We start from the raw sequence: 20,841 nt of genomic DNA, 5'->3' as shown, positions 1-20,841 counted from the left end.
TAGAAAATGGATGGATGGATTTTACAGTGTTTAACTAATGAAAGCGACTGTTTGAGCCTTGGACAAATTAATTCACTTTATACTACAGCAATTTGTTTTGTGAAAGTACAATTTGGAAGTCAACAAGCATTATGGAACAGATTGTGTATGACTTTGGAGGTTTCCATTGTAATTTTTACAATTTGCTATGTATTCCAATCTTTGCCTGACTTTAAATATGATCTAAATTCCTCAGATAAACTTTGCCAAATAAAGTTTCTGGAATATTTCCATTTGCAAGAAATCTTAAAGCCTAAAACAATGTGATATGTACACTGTATATTATAAAAGATTACTGAGCGACACAGATTCAGCATTCGCAAATACAGATTTTTTTGGGGGGAGGGGATGTATCCCCCATTATTCACAAAACGGCTCGATTATTTGCAGTATTTTTTTCCCGATCCCTCGCTTTGTCGCGTTTTTTCCTTTTTTGGGCTGGGGTAAATTTCATAGCAATTATAATGAGTGTAAATTATTCTTGGATTTCCGCTATTGACGTCCTATCCCCGTAAAGTATCCTTCAAGGTGTCAACAAACTGATGAGCAAATTTTTCTGAGGAAAATTTACACAAGTGAAAGTATGAAGTGGACGGGTATGGTATCAATTATATTAAGGCATGGGTTCCCAACCTTAATTGAGCCCAGGCACCCATTTTACAAATCTCATGGCAGAGCCATCCATCCATCCAACAAAGGAGCAGTAGTTTAAGCAGGGAAGCCCAGACTTCCCTCTCCCTGGCCACTTCATCCAGCTCTTCCGGGGGATCCCGAGGTGATCCCAAGCCAACCGGGAGACATAGTCTCTCCAGCGTGTCCTCCCATCCTCCCAGTAGGACATGTCCTGAACACATCACCAGCAAGGAATCCAGGAGGCCTCCTAACAAGATGCCCAAGCCACCTCCTCTGGGTCCTCTCCATGCAAACGAGCAGCAGCCCTTCCCGTCTGACCGAGCATCTTGCTCTATTTCTAAGGGAGAGCCCTTTCTTTCTTTCGGTCACGACCCTCACCTCGTGAACAAATTAAGTGAACTTGGATAAGTTCCCACAGCATCCCTAACAATCTCTCACTGAACACTAGAGTAAGAATCACTGTATTAAGGCATCCCTGTTAAATTCCATGTGGGAAAAAGACAACCCATAATTCATAATAATGCTTCCGGCTCCCGCGGCAACAAAATATCAGATTATTTTTAAGGTTAACCCATGGAAACGCATGCTGATGCTGACCACAACACATGTGCTCTTTGGTCATTACTGTGTCAAGATTACCTAAAGCATTACAGAACCTATGAAGATAATGAGTCATCATTTTTCTGCAACCATGTACAACACCTTCATGCAAAGCCAGCCACATTTTACCAAGACTACTAATACGGTATTAACCTAGAAACCATTCAGAGCGGCCAAAACCAGATATGAATTTACAGTGTTTTTCCACACTGATTAATGTCATATTCCATCTTCAGACACCAATCCGCTGGCAAGTCCACCAAAGGGTCCGACTGCTTCGCTGGCATTATAGGGAAAAAAATTCTGAGATTATCTTAGCCAGATAACATTTCATGTTAACGAAAAGTGCCTTTGTATGTAGAATCATCTGATGTCCAAAAAGGTTTGCCAGAAAGTTTTGTGGGTTACTTTCACTCTAATAGACAAATGGCAAGCCAAACAGCAGAGACTCAGTGAGCAGAATGGTACTAATGCATTGTGGGTGCAGGTGTTCATGTAGTGCACACCTGGACAAAGTATGGCCTGTCGGCCAAATCCGTCCCGTCCACAGCCCACGCAGCCTTTATGAAGTCAAAATAAAATGTAAAGTATGTGCTGCTTTTATTTTGATGAGCACGTGTATCAGCAGTGCAAGCGAACAAGAGCAATGGCTTGTCTTCAGTGTTGCCAGCTTAGTTATTGTCGCTGTATTTGTTGACTTTTCCGACCATTCTAGCAACTATTTTTTCAAAAAACAAAAAACCATTTGGGATCCTCATGTTAGCAACATTCTTATTTCCTGCAGGGCTACCAAAAGAGCAATTTGCTCGAATGATGATTTGGGAGTCCCAACTAAGAACGGCAAATGAGTTAGTGGTCTGTGCTAATAATGTCACCACACTTTAAAACTATAGAAACTAATATGGACAATGTTTTTTATGAATATTAAATCGTGATGTAATGTTAATGTGTAGATATGTCATTTTAATGTGAGTTTGCCAAAAAACTGGGCATAAGACTAGCAAACAGAAGCAGAGCGACTGGACTTCAGGCAACTGAGAGGATTCAGAAGTGAGACAGAATTAGCAACATTTCTGCTTGACAAGTATGTTTATCACCTCTTTATGATTTTTAATTGGTTGCACATTCCCCCTTCAAAAAATAACTTCTAGTGTAATAAAAACACTCCTTTACAAATAAATCATGCTACCAACGAAGCAGCCGCGGCCAAAGTGGCGGCTTGTTTACGGTGCTAATTCTAGCTTACTATTGCTAGCGCTGTTATGTTGTTGAAGCTAGATATGCGTTCTCCATATAAACACCTGAATCGGAATAAATAGGCCGTATCCGAATGGAATTTCATTCGGTTTCAGAGGAGCAGAATATTCCCTTTGCCAAAACGATCAGTAGTAAATTTGAGTCATTTAAACCGCGAATCTGAATGGTGCCGGGCTACGCTCTATCTGCGCATGCGCTGTCTTGATGTAAATGTGCGGCGACGTCATCGTCAACTTGTAAATATGACAAAATCTTTTCAAAATGAAAGTCAAATGAAAACTTGGAGGTCAAACCATCATGATTAGTGATATCATGCGAGACCGCAGCAAATCTTATAAGACAATATTTCTAGCTAAAGCCTCTCCTAGCTTACTTTGGGTAGAACGTGGCCTACACTCTGCACTGGTCACCCCTCAACAATACTCGTGACAGCGTCGTTCTTTCCTGTTCCCTCTCCATTACGAGTCTGTCAAGCGTCTTCAAACGAAGAGGGTTTACGATTTATTTTACTTTTATTGAGTTGTATTTTTATCGAAGTTAACTCTTATATCCTATGACAGGAATGCTCAAATGGTTATCCTTACTGTATCTCTACAGTATATCAATATAGTATACATTTCAGCATTAATTTGGAATGGAACTAAATGCGCATTTATGTGTCCAGGCAGTTTTGCCAAACCAGCCAGAGGAACCAAAGTCTTATCTAAAAAATAATGAGCTTCAATGACGATGATGATGTAATATATGCCTAAAACCATCCTCTCACACAAGTGACTACTCAACCATTTATAATCTTTGCTTCTCACTTGTTCACTTTGAGGCGACTTTTTTGCTAATCTGCATTATGCAATGAATTTGTCAAAAGCTCAACTAAAGGCAGAGTAAATGAGCAACCAGGCGACTTTAATGGATCCGGCCAAACATCAACTCAGTGGATGAAAGCATCTAACGGCAGAGGTGGGAGTAAGTCACATACATATGTGCAAGTCACACGCAAGTCTCAAGTCAAGTTGAGTCGCCACTAAATGTCAAGCAAGTCTAGTCAAGTCATTACTTGGTTCAAGCAATTGTTTCCCCCCATAAATCATAACACTAAATAAAGTATGCACACTTTATAAAAGTTAAATGAATGACAACTGAGATTATGATTGATTTAATTTATTGCACTTAATTGTTTTAAAGTTGGAGTTCAAACTCAATTTAACTGAACTTTATTTCTAAACAAACTTTGCTGTGTACTTTGTGATGACAGCCTTGTAACTCCTACGGTTCTTAAGAGAACACCATAAAGCAAAAGCCAAGACTGTTTTCTGTTGGTCAAATATAATTAGATGTGTACCAAATTGGCGAAAGGAGATGCATAATTAAGGGAATCATACAAGACATAAAAATGTTGCCATCCTTCAAAAATGACACACACAAAAATCACATCCACTGTTTTTTTTGTATGGTTTTGTATATTTGACCCAAGACAAAAACAATTATTGTTGATTATTTCAATTTGAACCCTTGACTCACACCTGGCTGTAACCTTATTACAGTCCACTTAATCTAATAGTGTATATCAAAGCATCCCAAACATTCCTTACACAATTGTATATTGTTTTTATGTGGATCACATTCAGATGTGTTTGTTCATTCTTGATATATCAACATGCTGCAAAAATAAGGATTTCATTCTTCACTTTAGATGACATTTGATGACAAATGTTTAACAGTTTAAGTCAACCTGACCTCATTATTGTAGTCCGATTGTTTTCTATACGTGTACAGTACTGGTTGGAGTATACTGTACATTGTTTACAACCACAAATTCCTCGTTTCTATCACAAACTACTCATGCTAGCGCAGCCAATAGCCTTGATTGTGTGCTGAGTCTTAAAAGACAATAGTGTGACGAATGTGCTCCTCTCATTATGGGGTTGTGTGTTAAAATTAGGCCAGTGTCACATCCCCGAGACAGATGCCGGCTAACAGACAGGAACGTGTGCCACTGTCCAAGGCCCACTGTGGACCACCACCATCATTCACTTGTGTGCATCGTTGCACTTAACGTATAGTGTGAAGTAAACGTGTAGTAAGGATGTAGAGTCCAGCAGCCAGCTAATGCATGGCTACTGAGACATTCGATGCTTGCATATTCCATTAAAGTGCGGAAAATGGCCATTGAGCACTACCTCCCACCCCCCAACCCTCTCGTCCTCCTCCTCCCCCCCACCGTGCACGTCACCCCGTGCGGTGCAGGCCGAGAGATTCTCCCACTTCCGACATGCAAGCTAAACCGATGCTATGCGACGAAATTGTGCAAACCGCCGCTTTGTTAGAACGTCATCACAACACAAATAACATACATCGACGTACTGTCAGTTCGGATCGAGTCGGTAGTAACACAGAAGCGAGCCTAAAGCATGCTTGCCATCCTAAAAGGCCCGCTAGCAGCGGAAAAGCCCCAGGCTGGACGATGCTCCAGCACAAATGTGGAACGTTCAACGGCGTTTTACCTCACAGTCCATTGCGGGATCTCCTAATGGGCGTGAAACGCACTGCATGGCGGGTTAATTTACGTCTTTAAATTGAGAAAAAAAAGACGTCAGCATCGTCATCTGTCAGTTCGATGAGGTGATGATGAGGGTGAGGTGATGAGGAGGAGGAGGAGGAGGAGGATGATGATGATGATGATGCTGGAGTTTAGCACCGCCCTCTTCGATGAGATCACTGGTTTCCGCCGCCGCAGTCCAACGACATCCGGCCGCGGTCAATGATGAAGGGGGCTACAGATGCCCCCTACAAGATCATGAAAACATATCTTGTCTTGTCTAATTGTATCCAATGGCAACAGGTCAGATAGTAAATTAACACTATATTTCAACTGTTGTCCAAACTATGGCTCGGGGGCCGTTTGCGCCCCACTGTCCATTTTCCCGAGGCCCGCAGCATATACTAAAAATAACATTTGACATGGCCCGCAAGGGCGTGACACCCCTGACCACTAGTACAACTACTACTAATAAGACATTGGTTTTATATAGAGCATTTCCGGAGCCTATGCAAAGATACAAAGACACTATTTATAACTGATATACTGTAGTCCCAAAATGTATCTTCATAATGGTGAATAAAGATTAAGTAATTCCGTTTTAAAAGCAAAAATAGTTTCCTCCACTTTCTGCTCCGTGTCAGGGTCCGCTTTGTGAACATAGCACACTAACAATGCTCAAGTAACCGTTTTAAAAATTCTCAACTTATCACAGATCGCCCTTCTTCGCCCTGCGCACCCCGCCTCTTGCCCAAAGTCAGCTGGGATAGGCTCCAGCTCACCCGTGACCTTAGTCATTAATTTTAACAGGTTTTTTTTTTTCTAATTATTTAGTTATTACTGCAATATTTATTTTTGCAATTTGTAAAAAGCCATAAAAATTAACCAGTGTAAAATTATCTGTCCATGTTAACAAATGCCACGCCAACAAATCTTCATTGAAATGAAAATAAATGAAAGTATATATAAAAAGTATATAAAGTATATATATATATATATATATATATATATATATATATATATAAGTATATATAAATATTTTCTCAACTATCAGATGCTCTGGACGTGTCCGCTGAACGCGCTGTGAACACACCCTGTTCAACTTTAGACTGTCAATCAAATATGGCTGTATGTCTACCACGGGGGTGTCAAACTCATTTTTGTTGCGAGCAACCTTTTAAGTTTGTTTTCCTTCAGATGGTCATTACGACTGTAAAACCATATACATGTTTAATTCCTTCATCATATTATTACAAATACACAACGTATTGATGGATAACTAGTTTTGTGAGCAGAAGTCAAGGATAATAGTTTGTTGTCTATTATTCAAGTTACTGAAAAAAATGAGTTTTTAACAAAAAAAATGCTTGTAATAGCTCCACAGTATTATTTATTACATATGGCAATTTGAACATTTTGACACGGATTATAGCAAGAATCATGGAAGTTGACGCACATGATGTGCTTTCACGGGCCACATAAAATGATGCGGTGGGTCGGATCTGGGCCCTGGGGCTTGAGTTTGACACCATATGCCGAAACATCCCAGTATGTTTGAGCCATGAAAAAATATCCCCTACATTGGATATAAAACATGGCATAAACTCAAATTTGTGTTGCAGATGCTGCAATGTGATGAATGTAGAAGGCATCAACCAAGCTGGAAGATCCCGAAGGTGCAACCCACTGTCCTCCTCCTCCACCTCTCCTTTTGCTTAAATAGCAACTGTGTCAGACAGTAACATATTGTCAAGAGGGAAGTACGTCAAAAATGTTCACAAAGGAGAAGGATGGTTGCAGTTGTGATGTTTTTGTGCCCAGCGGAGGGCAAAGGAAGCTGAAAGAAACAGAGGAACGGGGATACTGGGGCACCAAAGCTGAGTTCATTCTCACTGTGATGGGTGCCATCATTGGACCGGGCAATGTGTGGAGATTTCCTTACCTGTGTTACAAAAACGGCGGAGGTAAGATTTTTTTTTTCTTTCTTCATGCATATGTCACTTTTGCCAGACTTGATGGCTCTAATATTTTATTCCTTTGTAGGTGTGTTCTTCATCCCTTACATTTTGTTCATGTTCACTTGCGGGATCCCCTTGTTTTTTCTCGAGACCGCTATGGGACAGTACACCAACCAGGGGGGGATTACGTGTTGGAAAAAGTTTTGCCCACTTTTTCAAGGTACTTATTTGTATTTATGTGCATTCTATTTAAACATTTGACTCATTTCAAGGTGGATATAAAGCGCGATCCGTGCGTATTACGCGCTCGAGTTGGAATGGTTTCGTGCGTTCTTTTAACATATGTTACCTTCTATTTCGCAGGGATCGGCTACGCGAGTCACCTTATCATTGCGTTCAGCGCCACGTCCTACATTATTATTATCGCGTGGGCATTCTTTTATCTGTTCTCCTCCTTCAGCGCAGACTTGCCTTGGGCCACGTGTGGAAACGACTGGAACACAGGTAGATGCCCCCTGCAAGAAACAGCAAACAAACAAACAATAAACTATCATGCTTAGCTTTCTTGGAAGTAAGTCAACTGTATGCATTTTTTTGTTTTTGTTTTTCGCCCCCAGCCTTTATTTATCCAGGTTAGGGAATTGAGAACAGGTTATCATTTGCAAAGCCGACCTAACTGTAGACAGCAGAGTAAAACCAAGCAATATAAAATCTAATTAAATTACACATACACTTTTCATTGTGATATGGTTACATATATACAGTAGATAATTTATTACTTCGCATCATAACACAGCTTCATAACAAGCTAAAAACAGGTGAAGCGACCATGTACATTATCCCCAAATGATATTATTGGAATGAACAAGGGGACTTTATTTATTTATTTATTTGGCACTTTTCACTGAGAGGACTTATAAAGCGCTTAACATAGTTATAGACTATGTAGTCATACTTACTTACTAAGAAAGTGCAGAAACACAATATTTACACAGTTAATGCAAGAAAAACAAATTCAACAAATCAAAACCAAAAGATCTAATTGTCCTGGAATGCCTGCCTGTTTTAAATGTTCACTTAAGTGGCATCTCTTAGCTCATTCCACAATTTGTGGGCAATGGACTTCATTTATCACCTTTAATTTTTTTTTTCCTGTGAGGGAGGACATTATGTAAAAAGCAGACAGTGAACAAAATACAATGTTTTTGCATGTTGTTTCGCCAAAAATATTGCCCTTTTTTTTTTTTTCTTTGAGGAAATTTACCATGCTTTACTTTGCAAAACAGGTTTGTCTTATGTCCTTGCCTTATAGACTCATGCATAGACTTCAGCATTGCAAATCAGAGCCTCACTGTGACACACAGGCAGAACACCACTCTGCCTGTTGTAGAGTTCTGGGAGTAAGCATGCCTGGTCGACTATCTTGACTCTCCTGACTACTTTTTCTTCTTTTTTTCTCCCTCTTTCTTACTTTTGTCTTGCAGCTGCCCTGTCACTCTTCCTTTATCCTGAAAAGTTCCCTCCCCTCCCTCATGATTTATGTTGTTGTTCAATCGCCTTGGCCACCATTGCTCCATGTGTGCTATCCTCAGGCGCAGAGTGCTGAAGATCTCTGGTGGTATTGAGGAGGTGGGGAGCTTGAGGTGGGAGCTAGTCTTGTGTCTCATCCTGGCATGGGTCATCTGCTACTTTTGCATTTGGAAGGGGATCAAATCCACTGGGAAGGTTAGAAATTGTTTAATAATGAGCAATATGCACTGATTTTCAACATATCTTGCCTGCGTCAGTTCATCCAGGACACTCATACAAGGACAAACCCACATTAGTTTCTACTTAACACAAATGTATTACATACAGTGTTCTCTCCTTTGCTACAGTAACAGTGCTTTTATATTAAATTATGGCAGAGGAGAGGAACCTAGGCTCATAAGAGCAAATAATACAACCAGCGATGCAATTCATGCAAAGAAATTAAAGCTGCAAGCAATGAAGAAGAGGCGCTCACAGTCCTGTTTTCTTTCTAAATTGTCATAATAACTATTAATATTTGACACCAAGTTCCACACATATTAGATGGCGTAGGCATACAAGCACTGTGTTTTACTGTAGCATTGGCCATCTGTATCTGCTTCAGAATGAGGATCATTTGGGCAAGTTCGCCAAAGCATGAGCCCTGAAATTCACCCAAATGGCTGCTTCATACCAAAATGGCTGTTTTTCTCTTCGCTAGCAATCATGGGTTCTTGAGACTTTTTGTGCGTCCTATTATGATAGACATGTTCACCAATTTGTAACTGGTGTCGGAGGGCAAATTTTTTCACTGAGTAAGTTTTTCTTTTTTTGAGCGGAGGGGTTAATGCTTAGGACCCCTAAAATACATACAATAGACATAAGAATATTGAAAACATTGGCCTCAACATGCCTGAATAATTTCAACTTTGTTGATAGGTATGTTGGCTGTATGTTAGTGTATCGTGCATTTGGACTTGGAATTGTACCTGGGCCTTCAGCAGGGACTTACCTGACTTAATCCGTCTTTTAATACCACCACTATTATGTCACAATTATAGAAACCATCAATAATAGTCTGTCGGTGAAACTGCTGTCGGATTATACTAATATATAATTAATGTGTGCAGATCGCTACAGAGGTATTTTGCTAGTATTGCAACTTGGCTTGCTCTGACCAACAAATCAGAGGAGGAAAAACGTTGATATCGTGAAGGGCCAGCTTGCTGGCCTTTTGGAGATTGAATCTGAAATCTGATTGGTGAAAGAAACAGTCCCATCGCTAAATAATGTAGTTATTTAACATCGACCAGCACTACTGTTTCTGAAGGCTCTTGGTGGATTAAAATGATTGACAAGACAACACACAGAAGCTGTGTGGAATTTTGAAATCAGGGTCGAACTTTTTGGCCATAATTCCAAAACACATGTCTGATGCAAACACAAGCCTGCTTTTCACCAAAAGAACACCATACCGACAATGAGGCACAAAACCTTCAGGCTTCTGCTAGACAGAATTTACATATCTGGAAAACCCCACTAAACACAGCTAACATTTATTTGGGGGTAATTAGAGGTACTTTAAATAGTGGCATGTTTGTGCTGACTCTCATTTAAGAAGAGTTTAAATGTGACTATGGCAACTAGAACAGTAGTTACCGTATTTTCACGACCATAAGGCCACTTAAAAGTCTTAAATTTTCTCCAAAATGGACGGGGCGCCTTAAAATGCGGCGCGCCTTATGTGTGCACCGAGTTCCAAAATCTGTAATTGTTGTTGTGCAACTTTGATGAGTGCTCCGCTTGACTGACTGGGAGCATTTCCTGCCGACACGCTGCTTAAATAGACGAAAGGCGGACGTGACTGAGGACAGCATGCGGATGTTAAAAGGGGAAGGGTGCGCGTGAAAGAGGACGCTAAAGGCACGCCCCCAGTAGGTATAGATTGGCTAAGGACCCCCGAAAATGGCACCTACGAAGAGACACGCTTACGAAGCACAGTTTAAACTGCAAGCTATCAGTTACGCAAAAGAACATGGGAATCGAGCAGCCGCGAGATAATTCAACATCAACGAATTTTTAAATACTTCAATAAAGTACAACCGTGCTCACTGTTTACATTGTTAAATACTTCAATAAAGTACAACTGAACTCAATTTTGTTCCCGCTGCCTTTTTAAAAACATACGCTAGCATGCATGCTAGCGTATGTTTTAGCGTGCTTGCATGCTACTGTATGTTTTAAGCTACCATATGTTTTACCATGCCTGCACCCAACAATACGGTGTGCCTTATGTATGTGTTAAATACAGAAATAGACCCCGTAGGTGAGACTGGGCCTTTTAATACGGTGCACCTTATGGTCGCGAAAATACGATACATGATAGTACGTACTGTAGTACACCACTGCCATTAAAAAAACTGTTTGGAACATTCAGAGATTCTCACATTCAATATTTAGACAAAAAAAAAAAAAAAAATATATATATATTTTTTTTTTATCAAGAATGATTGATCAGAGGATTTAGACACTCCGTTAAAAAATAAAAAAACAATTAAACATTTTGTAGAGGGAATAAATATGAGTCTCAGTAAACTGTCAATAGAGGAAATGCTGCGTAGACATGTCAAACTGTTTTTACATTATTAAGAGGCGATGTTTAAGATCAGGAGACTACACTTTTCGAACAGATGACGCATGCAAAGGTAATTGAAAGAGCAGGGGTTAACAGTTTGAACAACATAAATTTTTTTTCATTCTAACTCAGAAATTTGGTCTCGTTACTTTTAATCCAGGCGGCCTACTTCACAGCAACTTTCCCCTTCGCTATGCTGCTGGTTTTGCTCATACGTGGTGTGACGCTGCCAGGGGCAATGGACGGGATTATTTATTACATCTACCCTGACGTATCCCGCCTATCAGATCCACAGGTAAGAAAGAGAGTGCAGACTCTAAACGTCATTGTATTTTTTTGTTCTTTTCCAGTTGCCTCGACTTGATAAGAATTTCATATAAAAAGTAATGCTTTGAAATCAAGAGAAAATGGATATTTATGGGGATTAATTAAAAAGATTTGTTAACTACCTCTGCCAAGCACAAAAATAAGAAATAGAAAAGGTGGATAAATATAACATTTTATCAACCATTTTCAATCTAATTTGCTTTCATTATAAATGAATATTTTAAAATGGAGGTACTCACAAACTTGAGAAATGATTGTGACACTCCCTTTTAGTGGCATTTATTTATCTATTTAAATATTTACTGTACATTTTAATTTGAGTCACCTATTATTATAAAACAGTAAGTGTCTGACTGTTACCTCAATATACTTCTCAGTTAAAAAAATAAAATAAAATTACACAGATGTCATATATTTATTATGACGCTGTGAATTTAAAGACAATTTCTTTTTTAGATTTACCAGACCCCTAAGGATATTTATCGTCGATACCAGCTTGAATTTTACTCAGTATCGGCTCGGAGAGGAAATCGGTGGTATGTAACATGACTATCATGCAAAATTATGTTGCTCATTTCCATGAATCTTTTCTGATTGGTGGGGTCAATTAGGAGTCCATTCAGTTTTGTTGCCGATAAAGGGATTTATTTTTTGTTTTTGTTTCTTTGCTACAGTCTGCTTGCAATGGGGCCAAGTCGGGGAGTGACTCACCATACGCAGCAGATAGAGCTATAGTGAAAAGTGCTTGTGTCTGACAGTTAGTGCCCGTATTTCACCACTGACTGGAACAGTATTGTGATTGTGATTTTTCAAACAAATGAGCCAGCAATATGTGTTTAGGGTTGTTCAGCTTTGGTACATATTTGCGCTCAACTAAGGTACCATTAGAGTTTCATTTATGAGCTTGAAAATGTGTCCTAATCTTAAATGGCTTCAATATTTTTGAATTAATATAGCATTTTCAATGTGAAATTTTTTTTTTCCCTTTTGTATTTTCAGGTGTGGTTAGACGCTGGCACGCAGATCTTCTTCTCTTATGCCGTTGGCTTTGGGTTCCTGACCTCTCTTGGCAGTTACAATACTTACAACAACAACTGTTACAAGTAGGCACACTGGCTAAAAACATTAGCTGTGCAGCATTCGTTTTCAATACCAGGAACGAATACATTTTATTTCCAATGAAATAGTAGGAAATCCAGACAAATCATTCTTTGAATGGATTGTGTTTCAGTTTCAAGAATTCACATTTCTTGGAGCGACTCCATCGTGCATATTTTTTTTTAGAATTGATATTGTATTGCCTACTAAAATGAGGCACCGTATGGTACATCCTCTTTGTCACTGCTTCAACATGATTGGTTGTGTTTGTCTTTTAGGGATTGTTTCTACTTGTGTTTGCTGAACAGTGCCACCAGTGTTGTGGCAGGCTTTGCCATGTTCTCCGTCTTGGGATTTATGACCTACGAACAAGGTGTCGATATTGCAGAGGTGGCAGAATCAGGCAAGTGCTGACTCCATTGGGCAGGTTCGTTCTCTTAATTGGGATATTTATTTTGCTTGTTTAACAAGTTGTAGTCTACCTTCAACGAAACTGACAACATTAGTTTTGAAATCTGTTGTAGCGTTGATAGCTTATTTTGAAAGCATCATCTCAATGTTGTAGGATCGCACAGATTAAAAGAACTCTAATTACCAGTATATTGCTATACTGCATTTTGCTGTTGAGAGCACTGGTATCATGTTAATGTATCAGTTTTTATTTAAAACCCATTACATTAACAAATGATTACGGGCATTCAGACAGCCTTCAATTGTTTTCATATTGTTTTTGGTGGCCTGTTAAAATATTTAGAGAACAAAATCTTTCAGAATACTCACTATCCTATGATGACAGAGCAAAAGAAGAATTTTTACTTTTTACAAATGTATTTAAAAAGAAAGACCAAAACATCACATTTACACAAGAATTTAAATCATTTTAAAAGACAATTAAATTGCACTCAGGTAGATTATTTTGGTCAACTCTGAGTACATACACAGGGATTGGAGACCAAAAGAGTGCCAATAGGTTAATTGATTGCACATGCTTTGGGAAAGTCTACAAAGCTGTCAAAGCATATCAAAGTCAAGAATAAGGTGAGCTCGATGGAATTCTCTGAAGAGCTTAGAGACTGGATTGTAGCATGGGACAAATCAGGGAAAGCTTCTCAATTAAATGTTTCCAAGAACACAGCCTCTACTGTAATTCCTAAAAGGCATATTGTCTTGGTGAGAGTAACCAATGGTCACTCAGGCAAAAAGATACAACATTTTTAAACTTACCACACTGTATGTGTTTAGGTCCAGGACTGGCCTTCATTGTTTACCCGCGTGCTGTAGCCATGATGCCCATGCCACAAGTGTGGGCCGTGTGTTTCTTCTTCATGATCATTCTACTCTGCTTGGATAGTCAGGTAAGCATTTTCTCTTTGAACAAGTATGTGCCCAAGAGAGTTTTAACTGAGCCTTCATCCTGTTGCCTCCTCCCATGTAGTTTGTCGGTCTGGAGTGTCTGATGACGTCGCTGGTCGATCTTTACCCATCTTACCTACGTCAAGGCTACAGACGTGAGCTGGTCCTGCTGGCCATCTGCACCGTCTCCTGTCTGCTAGGACTTTCCCTGGTGACCGAGGTTTGTAAACCCTATGAAAGTCAAATTTTTTTAATGAGATTTTAATAAATAAATATAGAGCCGTGAATTTACATTAGTCAGATAGTTAAATGTTGTACAAAGTTATGACTAAGAAAATGTTCTTTAAAGTTTCACACTGTAAAAACACACAGACTTGTTGATACTACAAACAAAAGAATAACAGACTAAGACATTGCCAGGCCACTTTATTGATGCGCTCCTCTTGGGTCGCTTTCAAACCAGCAATTAGTTAAGAGTTTCAGCGTCATCTTCAACAGTAGATCAATCGAAGCACATAATGTATGAATAAGATTACATGATCTGCATACTTTCGTTCATGGAACATCAAACGCCTTCATCCATCCCTCACATCCAACAGCACCAACATCTTTGTTGACACCCTGGTCACAACCCACTTATACTTTTGTAAGTCCCTCCTTGCTGGTTTACCACTCAAATTTACTAAATATCCATAATTTCCAACTGGTCTATAACTATGTTACGCGTGCCATTACCAGAACTCCCTCCTTCAAAGAAATCACATATACTCAAGGACCTGCACTGGCTAACCAAGAGTTGATTACAAGATCCTTCTCATCACCTTTATGTCTCTCCATCTTCAATATCCATTTTGACTCCAGAGATTTCAGCTATGCAGCCCCTCATTGGTGGAACTTAATTCCACAAATACTGCGAGACACTCTTGCATGACTACAATTGTAGGTCCAGTTTAAAAACTCATCTTTTTCGATCTGCATACTCCATCTTACCTTTATACATTTTAGTACTTATTTTTATGTGATTCACATTGTTATTTTATTAGTGTGCTTTAAGGTTACCCGGAGTGGTCTGAAAATTATTATTATTATAACTGCAGCACGGTCGACATGTGTTTAGCATATGTATCTCAGAGTTTTGCGGTTGGGGGTTCAAATCGGGGCTCCAAGCCTTCCTGTGTGGAGTTCTCCCTGTGCTTGCGTGGTTTCTCCAGGCACTGTGGCTTTCTCACATATTTCAAAAACATCCACGCTAGGTGTCACTGATGGTGTAGTGGTACACTCGCCTGACTTTGGTACGGGCAGCATGGGTTCAGTTCCCACTCAGTAACGGTGTGAATGTGAGTGTGAATAGTTGTCCGTGTCTATATGTGCCCTGCGACTGACTGGCGACCAGTTCAGGGTGTAGTTTGCCTTTCGCCCGAAGTCAACTGAGATAGGCTCCAGCGCCCCGCAACCCTAACCAGGATAAGCGGTGTTGAAAATGGATGGATGGATGGATGCATGCATGCTTTGTTGAAGACTCTAAATTGTCCACAGATGTGAATGGTTGTTTGATGTCAGGGTGTCGCATACATTTCCATCTATAAATATGAAAACCAGTTTTATTCATGTAATATGGATACCATTCTTTGGAAAACACATTTCAATATGTGTTCTCTAATCCTCATTGGATGAAGATGTAGCTGCCTGTAAATTTATGGCAAGTGCAGGCATATGGGGTGAAAAAGTACACCGTATTAGCATGTTGCAAGAAGAGATTTTTCCATCCCTGCTCAAAGAGGATGGTAACTTGCCAGTTTACTTAAAGCAAGCTGAAGCTCCAAAAGCAAGCTGAAGCTCCAAAAGCAACTAGCTTTTTGGGGTTTGAGATCATACAACAATATCCACACTCGGGGGAGACTGACTAAAATACTTTTTTAAAATTTTATTTATCTGCGTGTCTCAGTTGTAATAAACAACACAACTGTTTATGAAAGGAATTAATGTGTAGACATATACCGTAATTTCTTGTATAATAATGCGCACCCCCAAAGTTGACCTCAAAATTTTGGAAAACCCTTCTACCGATGTATAATGCATTTTTACAATGCATGATTTTGCTTCTACCCATATGATCAAAACATGAAGTATTATCTGTATTTTGTTATTTTTTTTGAAGAATTATTCTGAAGTTAAGCACTTTATTTGAACACATTATACTTTCTTTTTATTGACTAGCTCTATTTTTGAAATTCACAGCCCTACTTTTATTTAGTAAATGAGAAAAGAGAAACAAATTAAAAATACAATTAAAACAGTGTACAGTGCAAGAAATATCATTTAAAAGTGGAAATGCTCTAAAAACCATGGGGGAGAAAAGAAGAGTTTTTAACCTGGACTAAAAACATGCACACTTGGGGCTGACGTCACTTCTGTTGCCAACGTATTCCATTTCTGTGCAGCATAATAGCTAAATGCTGCTTCACCATGTCTGTTTTGGACTCTGTGATCCACTATTTGACCTGAGTCTGTTGATCTCAGAGCCCTACTGGGTTTATATCCATTCGCATTTCATTCATGTATTCAGGACCTAAACCGTTTAGTGATTTATAGAATGGGTAGCAGAACTTTAAAATCTATTCGAAAGCTGACTGGAAGCCAGTGTAAAGACTTTAGAATTGGAGTAATATGCTCTGTCCTCTTTGTTCTGGTCAGAACCCGAGTTGCAGCATTCTGAATGAGCTGCGGCTGTTTAATGCTCTTTTTGGGAGTCCAGTAAGAAGACCATTACAATAGTGAAGTCTACTTGATATGACTGTTGAAAGTCAGGTCGGAATCTATCAGAACACCAAGGTTTCGGACTTGGTCTTTAAGGAGAGTGACTCCAGGTATTTACTAACAGCAATCCTCTTTTCTTTATTGCCAAAAACAATTATCTCAGTTTTGTTGTGGTTTAAACACATTGCAGTGTAAATTCTTACTAACAAGTATAACGGTTACCCCCCAAAAAATTGACAACATCACTTACAGAAAATAATTTGCAGACGTGCAAACAGATTGATGGGAACTAAACAGACGACATAATAGAGTACAATATTTTATTAATAGTATTGCTGTGCTTATAGGGAGGGATGTACCTGCTGCAGCTAGTGGATTTCTACATTTGCAGCGGGACGACCTTGCTCCTGCTGTCCATCTGCCAGTCTGTCAGCATTGGCTGGGTCTATGGTATGCTCTTTATAAAAAGGAGAAAACAATATGAACAAAGTAAACTGTAAATTCCTCCCTCTTTGCTTGACAGGGGCCGAGCGTTTCTATGGGAACATCACAGATATGATTGGTTATCGTCCGGGTCCACTAATGAAGCTCTGCTGGTGCTACTTTACTCCCTGTTTATGTTTCGTAAGCATTCCATTCAAGTAATATTTACACACAACTACCATATGTCCTCAAATTGCCGGCTCCACTGAGCCGGCAATTTGGGGAAGTACCAAATAAAGGGCTTAAAATTGGTTTTAGGGCAGTTGAGACACTCAAACTTGGCCCAAACCACATACAACCAAATCATTTTGGGGGGGCTTAACAACATGTTAGGGGGGGCTTCAGCCTCCTTAAAATAGGTCTAGCGACACCACTGGGTCCATCTATGATTTTGTTTGCTGTGGATAAAGAATAAAACACGACAGTTCCGGTGTTGCTAACAACCAAGCCTGAGAGAAACTGAGCAAAGAATATTTTATTGATTATCAGAGTCTGAAAGCTGTTTTACTTTGAACATCATATCTGTGCCTCTCTCAAAACAGTCAGTCTATCAGTCACGTGATATGGGAAAATAGTAAGTTTGCAAAAATGAGGGGGGGGGGGGGGGGGGGGGGGGCGTTTGGAGAATTATTTTCAAAAAAGGGAACAGGCCAAACAACAACTTCCAAAAAAGAAAGCTGTATTTAAGAGACAATATCAACCATCTTAAAGGGGAGCTTGCAATTAAAAAAAACAACTATTTTTCAGTTATATTATAAAACAGTCATTATGACTTGACAGTAGTAAATGATGAATACGATCTGTGAAAAAAAGCAATCGTCTTTGGGCTCATCTCGTGCCTCTCATTTAATATACAGGTAACCAGCGTGTCAGAGGAAACCCAACCAATCAGAGAGAGAAGAAGTGATTTATGGAGTGTTACTCATTAGTCGCCCAGTTGGGGGCACCCTGCTGTTACCCCAGAAAAGCGCCTTAATCGTAATGGAGTGTTACTACTGTGTAACACTAAATGTAATCAGTTTGAAGTTGGATTTTTTGCAACGCTAAGTGGGCGTGCCCGTGAGGGAGCAACAGATGATGTACACCTCATTAATGGTGTTTATTTTTTTGTCTCTGATTGGTTGTTTTCCTCTGGTGCATTGGTTTGTATTGTATATCAAATTAGAGGCACAAGATGGGGGCGAGGTGGCTTAATTTTTCATTTCATTTATTTTCATTTATCATGTACTGCTGTCTGGTCATCAGAATCAGAATCATCTTTATTTGCCAAGTATGTCCAAAAAATCACAGAAGGAATTTGTCTCCGGTAGTTGGAGCCGCTCTAGTACGACAACAGACAGTCAATGATGGCTGTTCTAACAAATATAGCAAAAAGTGATTTTTATTTTGTTTTAATTGTGAACTTTCCCTTTAAGGTACAGGTTTAGTGCTACAGGTGATTCTCTGCTTAATATGTCAGACCCGTGACAGGAAAAAAAAAAAAAAAAAAGCCATCAAAACTGCTTTGGCAATCGGCATTAAAAGACAAGCATTTGGAGTCTTTTGCAAGAAAAAAAGATTACCCCTAGATGGGACTAACTCGGTGAGGACAAACAAATGCAGGGATCTCACTAATTACAACAACTACTGTACTTTCAGTTGTATATATTTCTTTTCATTTATTTCTATGCTGGTCTGTCAAAATATGTCTTTCCATGAAACTGGAACTTGCCTGATTTCTATGCAGGCAGCCTGGGTTAATCCAATGTCTTCTCTCACTGCAGGGCACCTTTGTGTTCTCCGTAGTCAGATACTCTCCCTTGAAGTTCAGCAGCACTTATGTTTATCCACTGTGGGCCAACATTCTGGGCTGGTTCTTGGCCACCATCTCCCTCTCCCTCATCCCTCTCTTCGTGTTCTACAAACTAGTACATGGAGAGGGCACCCTCCGTCAGGTGAGCAGAATACACAATAACCAGCATTCATTAACTCATTCATCATTCACATGACATACGTTTTAAGGTCGTGTTGTTTGAGAAGATCTTGTCATTCATTCACAATTTTACATGCAAATTGAAAAAAAATACAAAAGTACACTAACAGTTTTAACATGACGTAATGCACAGTCGTACTGTACAATATGTACATTTTATTCCTTGTAATGTGTTTAAATGATTTTTTTTATTTTAACAGTTTAATGTTTTAGGCTAGGAAGCGTTTATTTTACCACAAAACATTTTTAGGATACACACAATGATATGGCAAATTGTGATCAATATGAATATGAAAAAAAAAAAAACATCTGAAATGCACTGAATCCGCAATAGGTGAACAGTGATGGATGGAGGGACGGAACACAATTCCACCATAACAAATCCAACCACAAATAATGCATTGACTCACATGTTGACGAGTCATTTTGGTTGCATCTCTTCTTTCCTCAGCGATTCCTGTTGCTGTGCCTTCCCGAAGACGACCTGAAATGTCTTCCCCCGCTGGAAGACAATGTCGTCACTCCCCTCACCGGGCTTAAACCTTTATCCCGTGCTGAGGAAGTCACTAAATGAGCAACTGCGCTCATTCAAACAAGGGGACTACAAAAATCAAACACTTGACATTAAAGAACAGAGTCAATTCAGTGGAATCACTTTGCAAGAAAATACTCCTCATAAAAAAATCAACTATACAAGAGGGAGTCAGAAAAGCCAATAGACTCACATAGACTACAGCAAAACAGAATGGCTTCTGCCTTGGTCAATTTCCCAACTCTATACTAAGTTAAAATTAAATTGGTTGGGTAGTTACGAGCTGCTGGTCACTAAAAAACAGTGTACTGCCTCAGTGGAGTTAATAACAAAACCATACTGTATCTCCTACCAAAACTGCCGGACAGAATAAAGAGCCCCAAATTATTGTCCCTGGGAAAAAAATAAAATAATTATTTGTTGCATGCATATTTTAGTTGGCAATAACACAAGTGGTAGGAGTGTTAAGATTTTTTTTTTATTATTTTTTTTAACAATCTGTTTCTTTACATGAGAAAAAAAAAGTTGTGTTCAACATCAGTCTTACGATTTCTCAAAACAGGCACACTCAATTTGCTAGACAAACTTGAGAATGCACTAGGACCAGTGATTCTACAAATGTGGTACCAGTACCAGTAGTGGTCTGCAGGATCCCTCTGGTAGTACATGAAAGAATCACTGCCTTAGTACGATTCAGTTGTTTTTATCTTTTAATCCATTTGTATTCAGTACTAGGTATTATTTGTTTTTAAACATTTATTTGAATACAGTTTGTAGAAAACATTTACATGCATTACATTTCAATTGAATAATTATTTTAAAACAGTTTTTGATTTGTCTTTAGTATTTAAGCACGGTGTTGCTATTCAATGTACATAATGTTGCAGTGGCTTTCAATAATATTAAATACAGTATACTTCTTATGAATAAAACCTCTCTCTCTTATTTTAATGTTGATCGATATTTTTTTTTAGGTCGTACTAGTAGATTATGCTAGAACTGCAGGATCCTTTAGAAAGCTGCCCAAAAAAAAATCTAAGAAATCAAGATCAGCTTCTCTACCTTACAGTCTTTTGACACTTAACTGTGTGAGCTACAATATATTGAGTCAAACTTTCACTTCAAACATCAAACCACAAATACTGTAAGCTG

At 39.1% G+C, this 20,841-nt stretch overlaps 2 protein-coding genes across 3 annotated transcripts in view; one reads left to right on the top strand and one right to left on the bottom strand.

Annotated features, from left to right (window-relative positions):
- jakmip2 (janus kinase and microtubule interacting protein 2) overlaps positions 1-5,209 on the bottom strand; it is a 31,799-nt gene extending 26,590 nt beyond the window's left edge. Inside the window, exon 1 of one of the 2 annotated variants that reach the window (XM_061702568.1) lies at positions 5,031-5,209. The gene's annotated coding sequence lies outside the window, so the exon portion shown is untranslated. The remainder of the gene's footprint in view (positions 1-5,030) is intronic. The other variant, XM_061702569.1, reaches the window with a different exon arrangement.
- Positions 5,210-6,836: 1,627 nt separating this feature from the next.
- On the top strand, positions 6,837-19,731 carry LOC133415991 (sodium- and chloride-dependent GABA transporter 2-like). Its single transcript, XM_061702582.1, has 14 exons — positions 6,837-7,029; positions 7,109-7,243; positions 7,387-7,527; positions 8,336-8,423; positions 8,616-8,748; positions 11,328-11,462; positions 12,494-12,597; positions 12,871-12,995; positions 13,835-13,947; positions 14,028-14,165; positions 17,050-17,152; positions 17,226-17,326; positions 18,949-19,119; positions 19,609-19,731. The coding sequence occupies exons 1-14, from the start codon at positions 6,837-6,839 to the stop codon at positions 19,729-19,731; spliced, it is 1,803 nt and encodes a 600-aa protein (XP_061558566.1).
- Positions 19,732-20,841: the final 1,110 nt, after the last annotated feature.

Source organism: Phycodurus eques, chromosome 17, assembly GCF_024500275.1.
Source record: "Phycodurus eques isolate BA_2022a chromosome 17, UOR_Pequ_1.1, whole genome shotgun sequence".
Lineage (NCBI taxonomy): Eukaryota > Metazoa > Chordata > Actinopteri > Syngnathiformes > Syngnathidae > Phycodurus > Phycodurus eques.
Note: the sequence above shows the minus strand (reverse complement) of the source record. Positions and strands in the feature narration are given on the sequence as shown.